This window comes from Caloenas nicobarica, chromosome 4, assembly GCF_036013445.1.
Source record: "Caloenas nicobarica isolate bCalNic1 chromosome 4, bCalNic1.hap1, whole genome shotgun sequence".
Classification (NCBI taxonomy): Eukaryota; Metazoa; Chordata; class Aves; order Columbiformes; family Columbidae; genus Caloenas; species Caloenas nicobarica.
Window position 1 is genome coordinate 14,358,541 of NC_088248.1, and position 17,449 is coordinate 14,375,989.

The 17,449-nt window shown below is 40.5% G+C and overlaps 1 protein-coding gene across 1 annotated transcript in view; it reads left to right on the forward strand.

Annotated features, from left to right (window-relative positions):
* The window catches only part of FAT4 (FAT atypical cadherin 4), a 145,946-nt gene extending 129,179 nt beyond the window's left edge, over nt 1–16,767 (forward strand). Inside the window, exons 12-17 of the mRNA XM_065633345.1 lie at nt 151–236; nt 1,656–1,835; nt 2,713–2,837; nt 3,971–4,188; nt 8,966–9,227; nt 13,557–16,767. Of these exons, the coding sequence (XP_065489417.1) occupies nt 151–236; nt 1,656–1,835; nt 2,713–2,837; nt 3,971–4,188; nt 8,966–9,227; nt 13,557–15,427 (2,742 nt within the window). The 3' untranslated portion in view covers nt 15,428–16,767. The remainder of the gene's footprint in view (nt 1–150; nt 237–1,655; nt 1,836–2,712; nt 2,838–3,970; nt 4,189–8,965; nt 9,228–13,556) is intronic.
* Nucleotides 16,768–17,449: the final 682 nt, after the last annotated feature.

The window sequence follows — 17,449 nt, forward strand, 5'->3', positions numbered from 1 at the left end:
GCACCCTGTGGTCCTGAGCGAACACAGTAATATACAAGTGTTCCGTTCTAGCCAAGTCCTAAATATAATGTATTTAATCATAAATATTTAATGTGGTTGGGAACTACAGCCTTGTGATATTCAGCATATTTGTATGTGTGGCTTTTGCAGGCAGCATCACTGACAGTGGATTCCTGCTCTGAGGATCAGGAGCCAGGCTACTGCACTGTTAGCAATGTCGCTGTTTCTTCTGACTGGTAAATAACTCTTCATTCTGTGGGGGTTTTTTGCTGTAAAATAAAATTAAAATGAAAAAGAAATCGTCCTCCAAAGCCAGAGAAATTTGGAATAATGATTACATGCCCTTAGCCCAGCCTCAAACAAGAGATAAATACTTCAGCTGCACTACTTCAGAGGCATGCAAAGGCAAGGCTCTAGAGTATCCTTTTTTCCCATCTTTGCAGAACCAAATTAAATTTTCTACATGTACTGCTACTTGCTAACTTTGGCTACATTTCTGCATGGAGTTTATTCATGACAAGGAGTTTATTCAGAAATCCCCAGTTCTTGACTCTGTCTCCAGCCTCTGGTGGCACATAAGAAATGTATGGCCATGAGTAGTCTGTGCTGTGGTGTAAACAACAATAAGACTTATTGCTTAATGTTATGAGATTTCATATCATAATCTAGAAAGAGTTAACAAATCAGAATATCAGGTGCTCATAATGACTGATAACTTGTAAATCTTAGTTAAACAGTAAAACACCAATGTACTTGTTGTAATCAACTTGCTCTTAAATATACAGTACTACACTTTGACAGTTTGAAGTTCTACAGTACATTTTGAATCAGATCTCTCTTGCCAAAAAACAGGGTCAGACTCAAAATGCTATTACTCTAGTAGCACCTGTATCTCACTCCAGTGTCTGGTTTTTGGCTTTGATTTGGGGTCTTCATTCATTGATTTATTTAGTTATTTAAGCTACATTTGTCATCTGTTATGAAGGTATAAGATCACCTGATTTCTACTATCACCTGATTACTACTTTCTTAAAAAAAACCCAAAAACTTCTTTGACATTGTTTTTGGTAATTTCCAGATGCCTTTCCAGATGCCATCTTGTACAGTTTTCATTTCTTAAACATTGGCCAGTACAGAGAACAAACCTTATTTCTTATGTTTACCATAACTAACTTAGAAGCCTTTCTATCACATCTTTAGATCTTCTTTGGAGATAACAATAACTTTAATCCTAATCACTTTTACTAATTTCTTACAATAATCACAATCCTACTTCCTGCCTTATGTGGTTTCCCCACTGGCAAAGCTCTTACACCTTTGTAAAATAATGAATCCATCTTCTAGCTATTTAAATATCATCTGCAATTTAAATCATAAGTGAGTAAAAACCTTATTCATTATGATTTCAAGCACACTGGTCATTCAAGTGAATCAAAATTTTGACATGCAATAACTGAGTGGGAATGTAGAGTCATTCCCTTTATAACTGTTAGTTCAAGCACTACTGATCTCTCTGTCTGCTCTTCTAAATATAACATACAAATTTTGGAAGAGGAGCTTCAGCTGCAGACTGTAGCTGATGGTTATGGCTCCTGTGTTGCCATTGCTATCTTAATGTCCGATACTGATAGATTATTTTTCTGACTCTTTTATAGGACCCTCGATGTACAACCAAATCGAGTTACTGTCGGTGGCATAAGGTCTGTAGAGCCTATCCTTCAAAGGAGAGGACAGGTGGAAAGCCATGATTTTGTGGGCTGTATAATGGAGTTTGCAGTCAACGGACGTCCCATGGAGCCCAGCCAGGCCTTGGCAGCTCAAGGAATCTTAGATCAGTACGTCTGCTATATATGGTATCAAATGAACTGCGTTTACAATAAAGGAAGCTGTCATGAAAGCTAGACGCTACTCCATTCAGACACCGTCAGATATTTCTTGTAAAAAAAGTGACTGTAGGATTTATTGTAAACTGTGAAAACTTTTGGAAGAAACTGAATTTGAATGAAAGGTTCACAAAGATTACAGAGGCTTCACAAGAGCAACATCATTACATATCTATTGCCAATTACTATTAATGTTGCTTTGCAGGCTGAAATAGAGTAGCCCTGTTACTGAGTTTCTTTATTAATTCCACCTGGGTTTGACTGTACTCATACAGTTTGCTAAACCTCTACTCCCTCTCATTTCTTTTTAATCCACAATGTCTGTTCTATCAGTTTGCCTCTCAAGTATCACTGAATTTCCCTCATATCCTCCAAGTGGTCTTTCAGAAATGATGGACTATCTGATTCTATTGTTTTTTCATCTCAGTATTTGAAGTCACAGTTGTAGCAATAATGTCAGTCTTATGTTCAAATTCGTTAGCTCACCCTTTCTCTTTCTTCCCCCATGTTCGCTCTTTGTGATGCGAAGTCTCCAGAGGTCTGTAGCATAAAAAGCACATTTAAAGAGTTTTGGCTTCTCTTGCGTAACAGATGAAAGGAGTTTCACTGTCTCTGAATTCCTTTGTATTTTGGAAACCTGTTATAACTTGATGCTGAAAACTGGGATCTGTTTAGAAACATGAGCTGTGTGTGGAGAAGAGCCTCTACGCTTTTGCATCTCTAGGGGGAAGAAAGAGAGTATCGTTCAAACACATGACGCTTCCCAGCGCATTTTTTCCACTTATTTGTGCATACATTCTTCAATGTCTACTTTTCTGATTTGTTTCAGGTGTCCCAGACTAGAAGGTGCTTGCGCGACCAACCCCTGCCAACACGGCGGCACCTGTGTTGATCACTGGTCGTGGCAGCAGTGTCACTGCAAAGATGGGCTGACGGGAAGGCACTGTGAAAAATGTATGGAGAAGGTTTTACTGTCTTTCTCTCTAATGTACACCTAACTATGGTTTAACCCAATGTCATTAAGAGTTTCTTTTCAGGGGCATGGGATAATGAATTTTATAAAATAATGAAAAAGCAGTATGCTTGCCTCATTAAATAATTAGGCAGGAAAAGTCCACAATGGACTGTTGTCCTTTCATGAGTTAAAAATAGCAACAAGTTACGTATATTATGGTTTTTGTGCTATATATCACATTTCAGATAACTTGCACTCGTTTAAAACTACTACTTCCCTATAATGTATAGTCAGTAACCAAAGTAAAGCTATCCCAAAGGAGGGATTTGTCTGCCATGGGGAGGTAAGAGGGTAAGGGAGGACCCTTCCCTTCACCTAAACATTGTGCGCATCTGCTTACGGCTTCTCTGAACTGTAAGCCTTTTAATCAAATGACGATCAGATTATGCGCAAGAAGGTATGGTAAATGTAAATGAAAGCAAGCCATTTACAATCTGGGGTTATTAACTCACGTATGGGTAGCTCTGTAAATCAATACAGGATTGTCTAGGAGAGCAAAGTGATTTATTTCCATGTAGTTGCACTATAATGACTGGGCTTTGTTTTCTTACATGTCTCATTATTGTTTAGCTGATTTATAGGCTTTTATTGCACCAGTTTACAGAAGAATTCAGCCATAATTTTAACAGAATTTGGTAGTCGATGTTCTGCCATTTTTTATTCTTTTTTTATGCCATAACAAATAGAAAGTCATTATCTCTGCCCTGAAGAGCTTAGAGTTCAATATATCATGAAACCCTGCTTGCAGTAATGGAAACAGTAACATCCCTGGGAAGGAATTACAGTTCTGAGAGCCAAATTTTTTTCCTTACTCCCTCACTTGTTCCCTAGTGAGTTTTAATTTACTATTGACTGATAGCAACAGTAAATTACTCGCACACTCCCACTCTCAAACACACATTCTGGTTAAAGCCAAAGAACAGAGAGGGTGAAATTGCCATTCACTCCTGCTCTCTCCCCTGACCTGCTCTGAACTTGATCTCTGCTCTGAAAGAAAATGGTCGTTATTAGGCAGATGATGGCTATAGCTGTAACGAGTTGCCTACTCAGCGCTTCTCCATCCGTGTCCCAGATATTACTGCCGACACCGCCTTGTCGCTGGAAGGCAAAGGACGTCTTGACTACCACATGAGCCCAAACAAGAAGCGGGAATACATGATGAGACACGGCGCTCGAGGCGCTGGCCCGGGACCCCCGAATGCAGACCGCTTGGAAGTGAAGTTCAGGACAAGAAGCGAGAACGGCATTTTAGTTCACATCCAGGAAAGCAGCAACTTCACTACCGTGAAGGTAAGATTACAGCTAATGCTGAGTTTGATTTGATTGGACTGCCTCATGCATAGTGATCAAAATCACATTTTTCCATTACTGTTGCTGTTTCCTTTATAAAATATTGGGTCTTTGACTGAGGCTAGGCACTGCTCCAGTATCATTCATCTTCTCAACAATTCCCTTGATATTTGCCAAGGTATCAGAAGATCTTGATGCTTTTGTATCTAATCATTTTTGTCCAGACTCCAAATCGTGACTGTTTTAAGGCTGCAGGAATGGTACTCATTGCCATATTTGTTATCATCATTAAGTGACACTCTGCAGAACAAATTGTTTTGTTATTGGCCTTTTATCTTCTGATTTCTCAGGCCTCAAACCCAGACCCTCTAGCTAGACCCAGCTAGCAAACAATTGCCAAAAAATTTTCATTAATTCCTATGAGTGTGGCTCATGCTTATCAAACTAGGAAGCAAAGGATTACTTGAATTCATGAGGTTACCCATAGAGCAATATCAATATCAAATTATTTTGAGATATGTAGCTGAATTAATGCTTAAAATGCCACACCGTTGTTGTTTCTTTTTTTCCCAAAGAGTTTATCACTGCAGAAGTTACCTTTCTCAAGAGAAGGTGATGGTTCAGTTCCTGGCTATGACTCAACCCATTTATTCGTAACTCTAAATGAGTACAGCAGTGATGTTGGCAAGCCCCTTTATTGGGTTGGTGTAAGCTCCAAGTTTCTTGACTGCTGTAAGACTTTCCAAGTTTTTTCCCTGACTTTGAAAGAAACTCATACAGAAATTCACACTTTCTAAACTTCAGCCCCATGGATATTCTCCACCTGCCTGATTCTTCTGCTGATCAGAGGTACGGAGTTTTACTGACACACCAGCTGCTTTTAAGAAGCAAGTCTGCATTACTTCCCTGGTGTATGCTTTTACCGCATCATTTCATAGCAAGTTTCTGCCTCAGTCATATTAGCAGATAAGATCTCATTATTTTGAGTTCTGGAGAGAAAACCAAATACTCCCATTTTCTCCCTAGTAGAATTTGCTAGGTCAGCTCTACAAGCATTATTAAAAAAAAGAGTTGCCTTTCCTGGCTGAAAGCACTAGTGGTGTGTTTATGCAAACACTCTTATTATTGTTAATATTGGTGAAGTTATACAGAAGTTATACAAGCAAGCAGAGGGTGTCAAGTCCCAGACCCAGCTGTGCGCAGGCAAAGAACAGAGGTTCGCCTAGTAACAGATGCAGCAATTTAAGGAAGGAGAGGTAACATCGCTGTACTGATTATCGCCAAAAAGTTCCCAGATGATGCTAGTTAATAAAACTGTTGTAATTTAACTGTAGTTAGTAGAGTACAGATCCTGCACTGCCACTCATACCCGGAGTAGCTATCTTGACAAGCACTGCCCATGGTGGTGGCCCAATATGTTAGTGAAGCCAACCCACACATAGGTCCCTCTGGCAAATCAGTCCACCCTCAGTGCAGAAGATGAGCTTTAGGGACTTCTGTTTACAGCTCTCTTATCCATCTTCAAAACAGTGAATTTTATAACTTGATTTTTGGGTGTTTTAATGCGCTTGTTATCCAAAGTGTAAGTGCTCAGAGAAAACCGGCATGTGTTTTTAATATTAGACTATGCTAGAGAAAAGCTACAAGTCCTGCGGCTACCGCCATGCCTCCACATTTTTCCTCTTGTAGTTAACTGGTTTTGTTGTAGCTGGCATTGGGGTAAAACTAGAGCAATGGTAATAAATGAGACCCACTGAGGTTGCACGCAGCTGATTCACTAAATGATGGATGTAACCTCCCCCTTGAGAGCCCCAAGAGAGGCCTTTAGAATATAAAGGGCTCCTTAATCCAGGAAAGATACAAAAACTAGCAGATTAAATTAAACAGTCGTGAGATTCAGGTAGAAAATGGTGTGTGTGTGTGTCTCCCCGCCCCCACTCCCCAAAAAAAGAAAATAATAATAAAAGGAAGAGGGTAGGGGATTCGATCTATTTTCCTGTAAACAATACATGGAATCATAGAATCATTTTGCTTGGAAAAGACCCTCCATATCATAGAGTCCAACTGTTAACCTAACACTGTCACTAAACCATGTCCCTATGAAGCTCATCTACGTGCTGCAACTAATGAACTAATTAACTAATTCTATTAGAAGTACTTGGATAAATACAGCAGGTCAAAAGTGAAATTGCCTGTCTTGTTTTAGCTGAAAATCTCATCTAAAATCAGATCAGAGGAGCATAACTGTAGCTCTAAGATCTAGGAATTGTACAAGTAGAGAATGTGGATTACATGTTACCATGTAAGATAATATGTGCTTGTATGAGGGTGGTGAGGCACTGGGACAGGCTGCCCAGAGAAGCTGTGGATGCCCCATTCCTGGAAGTGTTCAAGGCCAGGTTGGATGGGGCTTTGAGCAACCTGCTCTAGTGGAAGGTGTTCCTGCCTGTGGCAGGGGGGATTGGACTAGATGATCTTTAAAGGCTCTTTCCAACCCAGACTATTCTGTGATTCTATGCATGTAAAAAGTTGCAGGAATAAATCAGAACATAACTCATTTAAATGATATCTTATCCTGTGGGCTATAAATCTATAAAGGCTAGTGGTCAGTTTTAAGACAAAAAAAGAAGTAATTTGTTCAGTAAAGGAGACTGCGAATATTAGTAAAGTCGAATCATCCTTGTAGTTAGGAATGTGTTTGCTTTAGTGGTTCATTCTTTTCATTATTTCCTACTTGTCAGTTGCTCTGACATTTAAATAAAACCCAGAAATGGGTGTTACTCAATATTGTCAGCATCAGCATTTGTTTCAAATTTAGAAATATGTTGTGCTTCAAGGAACCAAGAAGAACATTCCTTATTTTTTCCTGGTTGAAGAAGTCGTGGACCAGTCTTGTCTCTGGAAATTTTATTTTCCAAATGCCACTAGTATATTTATAAGTCTGTTAGCTTTAGTCACATGCAATTTTAAAGAAACAGAAATAGAGCTTTAGAGTCATAAATCAGTGTGGAAAATATCCACTGCTGACTGGTAGATGATTCTAGAATTCTTGTCTAATGTGGATTAGAAGTTACAGTTCTGTGCTTAGTCTTCCCATAAGCTGAGAGGATATTGTATGATATGGTATATTTCTCTTTTTTTACATATAGACCAAAATACAAAGCAGTATTTTCATGGAGCATAAAGACAAACTAAGACTAACAAACCAATTAAAGTTTACAAACATAAATATATGTATATATTCTGCCCAGAGAATCTTTTTATAAATACTTTTGATTGTCACCAATGGCGTTTAATATAATAGTCTGTGTGACTGCATGTCCAAATGTGGGATTTTCTTTGTGCTCTGTGATGGTTTAGATGTTTGCCACCTGTGTTTGCCAGTAACGAAAGCATCCTATCTTTGAGAGGCAGCTTTATCAAACAATACATTTTCAAATAGTCTAAATTCTGGCGATTATAAATGAAGTGCGTGCACATATTAACCATTGTATTTCGTTATCCAAATGGAATATGTGCTAGATACATTCAGTTTAGGCTGCTGCCAAGACATGAGCATGGTCTTACAGCCATATTAAAGCTGGTCTGTATGAACAAAGTCCTCGGCTTGCATCACTAAAGAAGTAAATCCAGAGCATTTAACAGCCTCTGGAAATGAGAACATCATTCTTGTAGCCGGTGTGTTGCCTCACAGTTCTTCCCAGGCCAACATTATTTTTCCTGGAACAAAGCACACGAGGCATAGAGAGCTTTCCACAAACCTGGGGCTTCAACCTTTCCTGGACTATGTGTGTGCACGCTCTGAACACTCATGCCACAAATCACAGACAGACCAAGCTGCAGCGAGGAACACGGGGGCAAAACAATCATGTTATTTACCATGTGTGACCGAACGTGCAGAGTGTGGAGAGGAGTATGTAGAGCCAGCTGTACACAAGTTGGTACAACCTTAGGAGGTCAGCTGATGTACCCGACTCCTATGCAATATTTGAGAAGCTGATGGGTTTGAGTGTTCTTTTTTTTTTAGCTCCTGTATCTTAAATTCGCATTTGCACTGGTCTCGTTTTAAGATCATTTCATATTGAGCTAATAAGAGGTTTAAAATCCTGCATCTCAATAGTACCTTTTTTTCCTAACAGCTCACAAGTTTAAGAGCCATTTTCTAAAGTAAACACCATTTGAAAATTCACACAAAATAATACACTTTGAACCTCTTCAGAAAGGTTTTTAAAATACAAATATTTCTCTGCAAAATGCAAATTATCAGCAAAACCAGGTAGGAAATTGGAGTCTTGCTCAAATTCTGCCATGCCTTACATATTCCTGCTGTGTCATAATGAAAACTAGATGCAAGTTTTTTGGGGCAAGAACAACATCTGTTTACTCTGCAAAGCATTTTCACACTTGCATTGAAGAAGGAGAAAGAATTATTCTTTCATTGGTTAAAATGTTTTGTCATGCATATGCCCTGTTGCTGGCCTCTCAATAGGTTCTTCTTTTATGAGATCAGCCAGGGAATGAGTGGATGGCAGTTCTAAGGTTTTTTTACGGGTGCAATTATGTATTTAATTGCAGACAACTTTTTTGTACTAAAAAATTAATGCGTTTTTAGCACAAAACAATTATTGGGGGAAAAATACACCTAGCCTTTGAATGACAAATGAAGCTATGTGTTACCAAAGCTGTACTGAATAAACATTACATTGGTTATGTATGTATAGCAGTGGTTATGTGCCTATCATTTTTAAACTACGCATTTTGGGTTTTTTCTCATCAGATAAAAGGTGGCAAAGTGCATTACATTTCTGATGCTGGAATTGCTGGGAAAGTGGAAAGAAATATCCCAGAAGTGTACACTGCGGATGGCCAGTGGCATTCGGTACTCATTGAGAAGAACGGGTCTGCTACTATCCTGTCGGTCGACAAGACTCATAGCCGAGATATTCTCCACGCCACACAAGACTTTGGTGGACTAAACGTTCTTACAATTTCTTTGGGAGGAATCCCATCAAGCCAACCTTTCAAGAGCACAGTTGCAGGTAATTTTTATTAGTTTGTTGGTTTTTTTAAAATATAATGCACATAAGCACATTTGAACACACAAAGGGTCTCTTATTTGCTTAGAGCTTGCAGAAAGTACTGTAATACTTTATAAGCAACTAACACACTTCCATACTTTGCCAGAAAAACTGCAATTTAAATGAGTAAGGATTGCGAACTTTATTCCTTTAATATGCATTGCAGCCTTGTTTCCAAAAGCAAGCACTCCATCTGCAGGGCTTTTTGGAGGCGGGGGGGCTGGGTTTACTTGCTTGTCTGTAAAACAGTTGTTATAATTTTGTTATGCTAATGGAGAAGAAAGGATCTATTCTTTACCTGGGTCAGAATCTGGAAATCAAGGCAAATCTTTTACTCAGGCGAAAATGCTAAATGAGAACTTTGTCTCTGTAGGGGGTTGGTAAGTACTGCAGGATTTAGCCTGTTATTAATATGATTAAAATATTTTCTGCAAGACCAACTTCCTCTTGCTTTATCCAGCTGTCAAATGAAGAATAGGATTTACTTCTGAGCAACAGAAACCAAGGACAATAAAGAACTACCCTCTGACCGACATCTAGCTGTTAAGAAGTAAATCAGTCTCACTTAAGAGTTAAATCAACTGTCTTAGACCCTGGCAAAAGAAGTCGATAACATATATTTGATATCATTCCCCAGTGATAAGTAAAAATTGAAGTAATTTTTAGTGAAAAACTGTGAGATACTCCAGACAATGCAGGCATAGGGTTGGTGGAGTTTTTATATTGAAAAATCTTCCTGACCTCAGGAATTGTGATCAGATGAAGTATCTTTGAGTGGTGCAAATTCACACTTCACATTTGTGTATTGTGAATTTGTATGAAATTTGGTACAAAAATCATATGAATGCTATGCTAGCCCTTACCCTTTTTACATGTATGTTTTATGAGAAGCTTATGCATGAAAAATCAGAGGCTTTTAGGAAAGCTGGAACAAAGAAAATTGAGGACACTAACTTCTCACCACTGCCTGATGCTGTGGAAGACAAATCAGGAATGTCTGGCTTCCATTAGGAACACACAATCCAAAATCTCTTATTCATATGATTTTATTTTATTTTAATATTGGATTACGTTGTGCGCAACATACCAAGGATTTACAAGGGGGAGGCATAAAACTCTGCATGAACTCAGAGAGTCAAAAATATCTGCAGTACTGTTAAAGGCAGACAAAAACATACACGAGTGACAATTCCAGGGCTGTGAAGCTGATATATCCAATGTCTTTTACCATGGGTAGACCTGACAAAATCCCAGTTGCTGTTTATCACATCACTGCTGCAAGGGACCACCAAGCTCGCGGCAAGGTAATCATCCATTTTGCTTGGGCTCCCTCCTGAACCTAAATCCTCAATTTCCTCTTTATTTGGGAACGTAAAACCAAGAGAAAATGAAAATATAAGTAATGCTGAAAGAAAATACAGCTCTTTCAGAAGAGAAATAATGTAGAAATAGCATGCGTGAAAAACTTAGAAGGCTCTTTCATGTCCCTTTACACCACCTGACTTGCATCTCTCAGTGAAACACATTTGATGTTCATACCAACTCGTATTTCATTTCTGACATCAGAGACTGTTCAGATTTTAAAACAACATCCTTTGAAGATTATAAATCTGTAATACCACCTCATACAACTTGGGTATATTTGCTATTTCATGACAGAGTCAATACTCAAAATATCTATCTCTGTACTAGCTATTTTTACAGAGTTTTCCAAAATTATTCATGAAGTTACCATTTGTAGTGGCCGTTCTTCCACTACAGCAATGATTGCAGAAATGAAACTTTTTCCAACACTAGTGATGCACTGAAAATTTCCTTCTGTTTATTGTTTCACCCAAGTGCGATGCTTCAGAACTGAGCAGTAGCACTTTCCTTCCCCCGTTTATTATTTTTATCATGTAAGAGCTGACAAATGTGGCCTTGAATTAAATCTTCCTGTAAACCTGGCATGGCGTTCTAAAGACAAGCTATCAGAAGTTCAAGAGAAAGAAACATGTTTCTTACAGCGACAGCACATGTGGTAAAAGGGAGAATAATTTGCAAACACATCTGTGCGTGCCATTTTGTCACAGCTCTGGGCAGAGGTCAGCCTGAGGTTGCACCATCCTAAAACCCTTGCAGAAAGGATTAGGTCTCAGGAACACAGGGAATTATGAGGCTGGCAAAAGGCTGGATTTCCCTGTGACCTCACACACAACCACACAATGGCCGAGGATAATCCATCTCCCTGGGTGCTCTCAGCACGGAGACTGACAGGACAGTGCTACAACCAAGCAATGGGAACTCTGGAAAAAGGCTGCTTGAGATTCAGAGACATAAGAGTATTGCCATGAGCACCGTGGTTTAGGGGACAATAAAACAGGAGGCTTAGCTGAAGCGCAGTAGGCAACTTCAGCTCAGAAAAGGAGAAACTGGAAAGCACACAAGCAAATGGGAATTGAAGCAAATGTTTTCTGCTAGCATGGCCAAGCCAGTTGTGAATAGGTTTCTCTACATGGGGATAATAAAAAGTTTTAGAAATGTGGGAAAATTAGGAAAAACATTTCAGTGTATTGAATGAAGTAATTAGGGTGGATATTTGTTTAAATTCATTTTAAAGACATTAAATATTATTAGAATAGATGTTTCCCTATAGTAACCATCTGAATTCTTGGCTTATTTACTGAACTTTAGAGCCTTTATTTAGCTTCAGTGAAATGGGCCTATAAGTTGAAAATTGAGTCAGTTTAACAATATACAGGGTGTTTCAAAAACATAGACCAAATCTGACATTACTATATCTCTGAAATTGGGTCCATCTTTTTGAAACACCCTGTCTTTAGAAAATACAAAGTTTCTGCAAAATCCAACCATTTGCTTCTGAGTACTTTGGCTAAATAATTTTGCTTCAAGGGGAAACTACATTATTATAACATCTGAAAATACAACCTTCAGCCTTCCTTTGATGAGTCTATCTGTAAGAAAAGCAGTCTGCAATTACAAAAGTATCCAAACCTCAGATGAAATCTGCTCAACAAGTGACAGGGTTGAGTCTATATGTGAGCAACCTGGTTTTACCCAAAATACATTTTTTCATTTTATATTATGTTTTTTTTCCTCGCTTTGAACTTTATTCTCAGTTTCCAAGCTTGAGGTAGATATTTCCTAATTGGACAGTAATTTCTTCCCCTGTGCAGCCTATATAATTCTTAACAGCCGGATGAAAATGTCAAAATATATTTAGGCTTCTGCTTACAATTGGGTTTTTTTTCCATATTTAATGAAAGCAATGGGAGCGCAAAATATCTTAGAGGGCTTCTAGAAAACATGATACATTAATTTCAGCATCTTAATTGCAGGTTTTGGTACATTTTATTTACTCTCCTGAGAACACTTTTGTTGCTTTGAGGTCCTACTGATGAAATTAAAAACTGTGACTCTTTCTGAGTTCTTATTTGGCAGACTTAGAAGAACCAAATATTTTTTGCAAGATATTTTGTTGTCATTTATATAAATGTCATGCATATCTCTTCAGAGAAGTTACTTAATTACTCTTTTATCTTTAATCTCCATATTTATGCACAGCTTAGATGCAAAAATGATTAGTTTTAAAATACAGATGTATAAATGTTATATCAGAAGCTGCAGAGATGTGTAGACTTTATGTAATCTTGTTTGGCTTAAAAGTAGATTTTAGTTCCTGTCCCATATGAACCCCCCGAAATTATCAAGAGTTTATTAACAAAATAGTCATTACAATGTAAAAGGAAATATTTAACAGAAGCAACAAAATGTTCCTTTACACTTGAGCCTCAATGATAAAAGCACAGAAAATCAGATACTGAAACATCTGTGAATGGGGCATCCTTCTAGCAAAATAAATGGTTGCTCAAATTTTACACCATTATGGTTAATATCACATTTACATTAACTACCATTTTTGCCACCGTTATGGTTAATATCACAATTTACATTAACTACAATGCAAGGTAAAAATGTGGGGAAGCAACCATAAGCTTACACACAAGATGCACTCGTGAAAATATGGAGGTTTCACGTGTGTTACTGACTGTTATTTACCACACGTGCTGCTTGAACCCACATCATGTAATAAGTCTGGCACCTCCATTTGTGGCATTGGGTTTTCCATTTTGTTTCTTCTGTGTTTGTGTTTCCTTTTTCACTTCAGGGATAACGGATCTTGAAATCTGCTGGTCAAAAGGCTTCCCCTTTAGCTCAGCGTCTTTGACGTTTGTTGACAGTAGGTTGTCAGTCTTCAGGTCCCGACATGACTGTTGTTTTTTCCCCTAGGCTTCGATGGCTGCATTTCCTACATCAAGTACGGCGGGGAGAGCCTTCCCTTTGCTGGCAAGCACAGCCTCGCCACTGTCTCCAAAACAGATCCCTCGGTGAAGATCGGCTGCCGCGGCCCCAACGTCTGCGCCAGCAGTCCCTGCTGGGGCGAGCTGATGTGCATCAACCAGTGGTACGCCTACCAGTGCGTCCCGCCGGGTGCCTGTGCCTCCAGCCCCTGCCAAAACGGGGGCAGCTGCGAGCCCGGGGTGCACGCCGGCTTCACCTGCAGCTGCCCTGAGGCGTACGCGGGACGGACGTGCGAGGTGGTCGTGGCATGCCTGGGGGTCTCATGCGCCCCAGGCCATGAGTGTAGAGCTGGGCTCAATGGTGGCCACATCTGCCTCCCGTCTCCACACCCTGCCGAGCTGTCCCTGCCCCTCTGGGCCGTGCCAGCTATTGTGGGCAGCTGTGCGACAGTCCTGGCGCTGCTGGTCCTCAGCCTCATCCTCTGCAACCAGTGCCGAGGAAAGAGGTCGAAAGCCCCGAAAGAGGAAAAGAAAAAGAAGGAGAAGAAGAAAAAAGGGAGTGAGAATGTGGCATTTGATGATCCTGACAACATCCCGCCCTATGGTGATGACATGACGGTCAGGAAGCAGCCCGAAGGGAACCCGAAACCTGATATCATTGAAAGAGAAAACCCTTATCTCATCTATGATGAAACTGACATCCCGCACGCCACAGAGACGATCCCCAGCGCCCCACTGGCTTCCCCCGAGCCCGAGATCGAACACTATGACATCGACAATGCCAGCAGCATCGCCCCCTCGGACGCCGACATCATCCAGCACTACAAGCAGTTTCGGAGCCACACGCCCAAGTTCTCCATCCAGAGGCACAGCCCCCTGGGCTTCGCGCGGCAGTCCCCCATGCCCTTGGGAGCCAGCAGCTTGACCTACCAGCCTGCATATGGGCAGGGCTTGAGGACGACGTCTTTAAGCCACTCAGCGTGCCCAACTCCCAACCCCCTGTCTCGGCACAGCCCTGCGCCCTTCTCCAAATCGTCAACTTTCTACAGGCACAGTCCAGCGAGGGAGCTGCACCTCGCCATAAGGGAAGGGAGCCCACTGGAGATGCACAACGACGTCTGCCAGCCCGGCATTTTTAACTATGCCACTCGGCTGGGGAGGAGAAGTAAGAGTCCGCAGACCATGGCAAGCCACGGTTCCCGACCGGGAAGCCGCCTGAAGCAGCCCATCGGGCAGATCCCTCTGGAGACCTCTCCCCCAGTGGGTCTGTCTATCGAAGAGGTGGAGAGACTGAACACCCCTCGCCCCAGAAACCCCAGCATCTGCAGTGCCGACCACGGCCGGTCCTCTTCTGAGGAAGACTGCAGAAGGCCTCTGTCCCGGACGAGGAACCCGGCTGACGGTATTCCCGCGCCTGAGTCCTCCTCCGACAGTGACTCCCATGAGTCCTTCACCTGCTCTGAGATGGAGTACGACAGGGATAAGCCCATAGCATACACCTCCAGGATGCCCAAGTTATCCCAGGTCAATGAGTCTGATGCGGACGACGAGGACAACTATGGTGCCAGGCTGAAGCCCCGGCGGTACCCTGGCCGCCGAGGAGAGGGGGGTCCGGTGGGGGCACAGGCGACTGCTGCCAGCACAGGGGATGGCGCTCTGCCTGCAAAGCTGGGGCAGCAAGCAGGAAGCTTCAACTGGGACAACCTCTTGAACTGGGGCCCGGGCTTTGGGCATTATGTGGATGTTTTCAAAGATTTGGCATCACTTCCTGAAAAAACAGCAGCAGCAGCAAGTGAAGATAACAAAGGTGGTACAACGAAGCCTGTTTCCAAGGACGGGGAAGCAGAACAGTATGTATAGGCTTTATCCCCTGGTATTGCCACAGTGCAAAGCCATGGACCAGTCAAACCATTATATGGTTGTAGAAAAGCAAAGGTCAGCGTTTGAACCCCAGGCCAGTTTGGTTGGAGGAGACTTTAAAAATAATAACCAATATGCTGCTGAAAGAGACTTAAAACATTTTTAATTTAATTATGCTTGGATGAATTTATTTCTCCTGCATGCATTGTATTTGAAAACAAGATATTCGGCATGCAGCCTTTGAAAAGGGTTTCCTATTTACCATTGTTTGGTTTGTGATTCTTAAATTAATAATGCTTTGTTCTGAAAATGAACTAATTTTTTTTTAAATTGTGAAGGATGTGTATATTGTCTTCAGCTACTAACATGTTTTACGATGCAAGAGTATTGAGGATTTAATTTTCCTTAAGAAGTGCATGGAAGGATGGTGAATGAAGGAATTACCGTAGTAAGGTGTCTCAGAAAACATAGTTACCATATCCTGCGGTTGCTCACATGTAACTTAATGGATGAAATCAGCTTGAATAATTGCTGGCAACAGTGCTGTAAGTCTTATTCCATACAAGAGGTGCTAGAAGCAGCTCAAGCCAGTCAGCACTTTAGGAATTTTTTCTTTTCAGCTTGTTTATTTGGGGGATTTTTCTTTTTTTTTTTTTTTTTTTTTTTTGACAAAGTTGTGTGAAAGCTTCTGAATCTCTATGAAATATTTTGGGATGCTTAACCCCGGTCCCTGTCTTCCCCCGCTCTGTGCTTCCAGTGGGAGGGCAGTGACTGGTATTTGTCAGCCCAGCCCAGCCAGGTACCCTGGCTTGCAGCAGCATGATCAGCGGGAGCAAGGGAAAACAAACCCTCTCATCTCGGCTGTGCTGCTGCTGCAGTCTGTGCTCCTCCCCAGATTTCCTTTTCCCATCCGTACTATGGAAAGGTAGGAATAACACTCCCCTACCTCACAGGGGTGTTGTGAGGACTAATTAGTTAACTCATCTGAAGTGCTTAGACATTATAAAGCACTATAATAAGTATTATTATAATTATTCTTAAAGCACTGCCTAGCCTTTGTGACCTTGGAGTGGCATTTTCTGCATTTTATGATTTTCTATGATGGAAATTATTTATTGTATAGAAAATTACTGCACTCTAGCATTTTGGAATGGATATGAGGGAAAACTACTTGTAGATTCATTAATGTAGCTTACTGTTTGTCCCAAACTCCCTAAAGTTTTACGTAAAGTAGAACCTCACAAAGTCCTTACATCTTCATGCAGATCTGATGAACCTATTGTACTGTGTAAAAACTTTTTTTTTTTTTACCTAAGCTGTGTTTTTTTATATCAATATTTTCCTATGCTGAATAGTTTTCTTACTTTCAGGGAAGGTAAGAAAAATACTTTTTTTACATTTGTTACTTATGTAACATCCATATTTTTCACATTTTGATAAAATTGTAACATACTGTATGCTTTCTACCTGTAAATGCCAATAATAGAATTAAAATATTTATTTAAAATCTTTAGTGTGTGTTATTGGAAACCTTTCATCTTCGCGCGCTCTCTCTCTAGTTCCCACCCCTCGATCTTTACTTTTACTAGCATTTTATTGAGAAAATGTGCTTTCATAAGCAAGTTCATGACGTAAAATACACATCCTGGGTCCATTCACAGTGAAGGCAGCCCTAGTATCACTGTGGCAATTAATCTCTCTGCAGAGGTGCAGCACAAGCCCAGTGCCACTGAGTCTGGTATGACTGTCACTTACAAAGGAATGAATTTCACCCAGGGTGAGAGAAGCGTTCAGCGTATCCCTCTTGTATTTCATGAGTAACCTTGATATGATCGAAAAGCAGTAGGCTTCACCTTTCTCAGAGAGATGGGAAAGAGGTCGTATTGTGGCATTGTGGTGTTGTTGGACCTAAGATGACATAAAAAGTACCAAATCTACTTTCAGATTTCTAATAACATGATAAAACTGTATTTTAGACCATAGAGGTATACCAGTAGTAACTGGTTTTACATTTGTTAACCA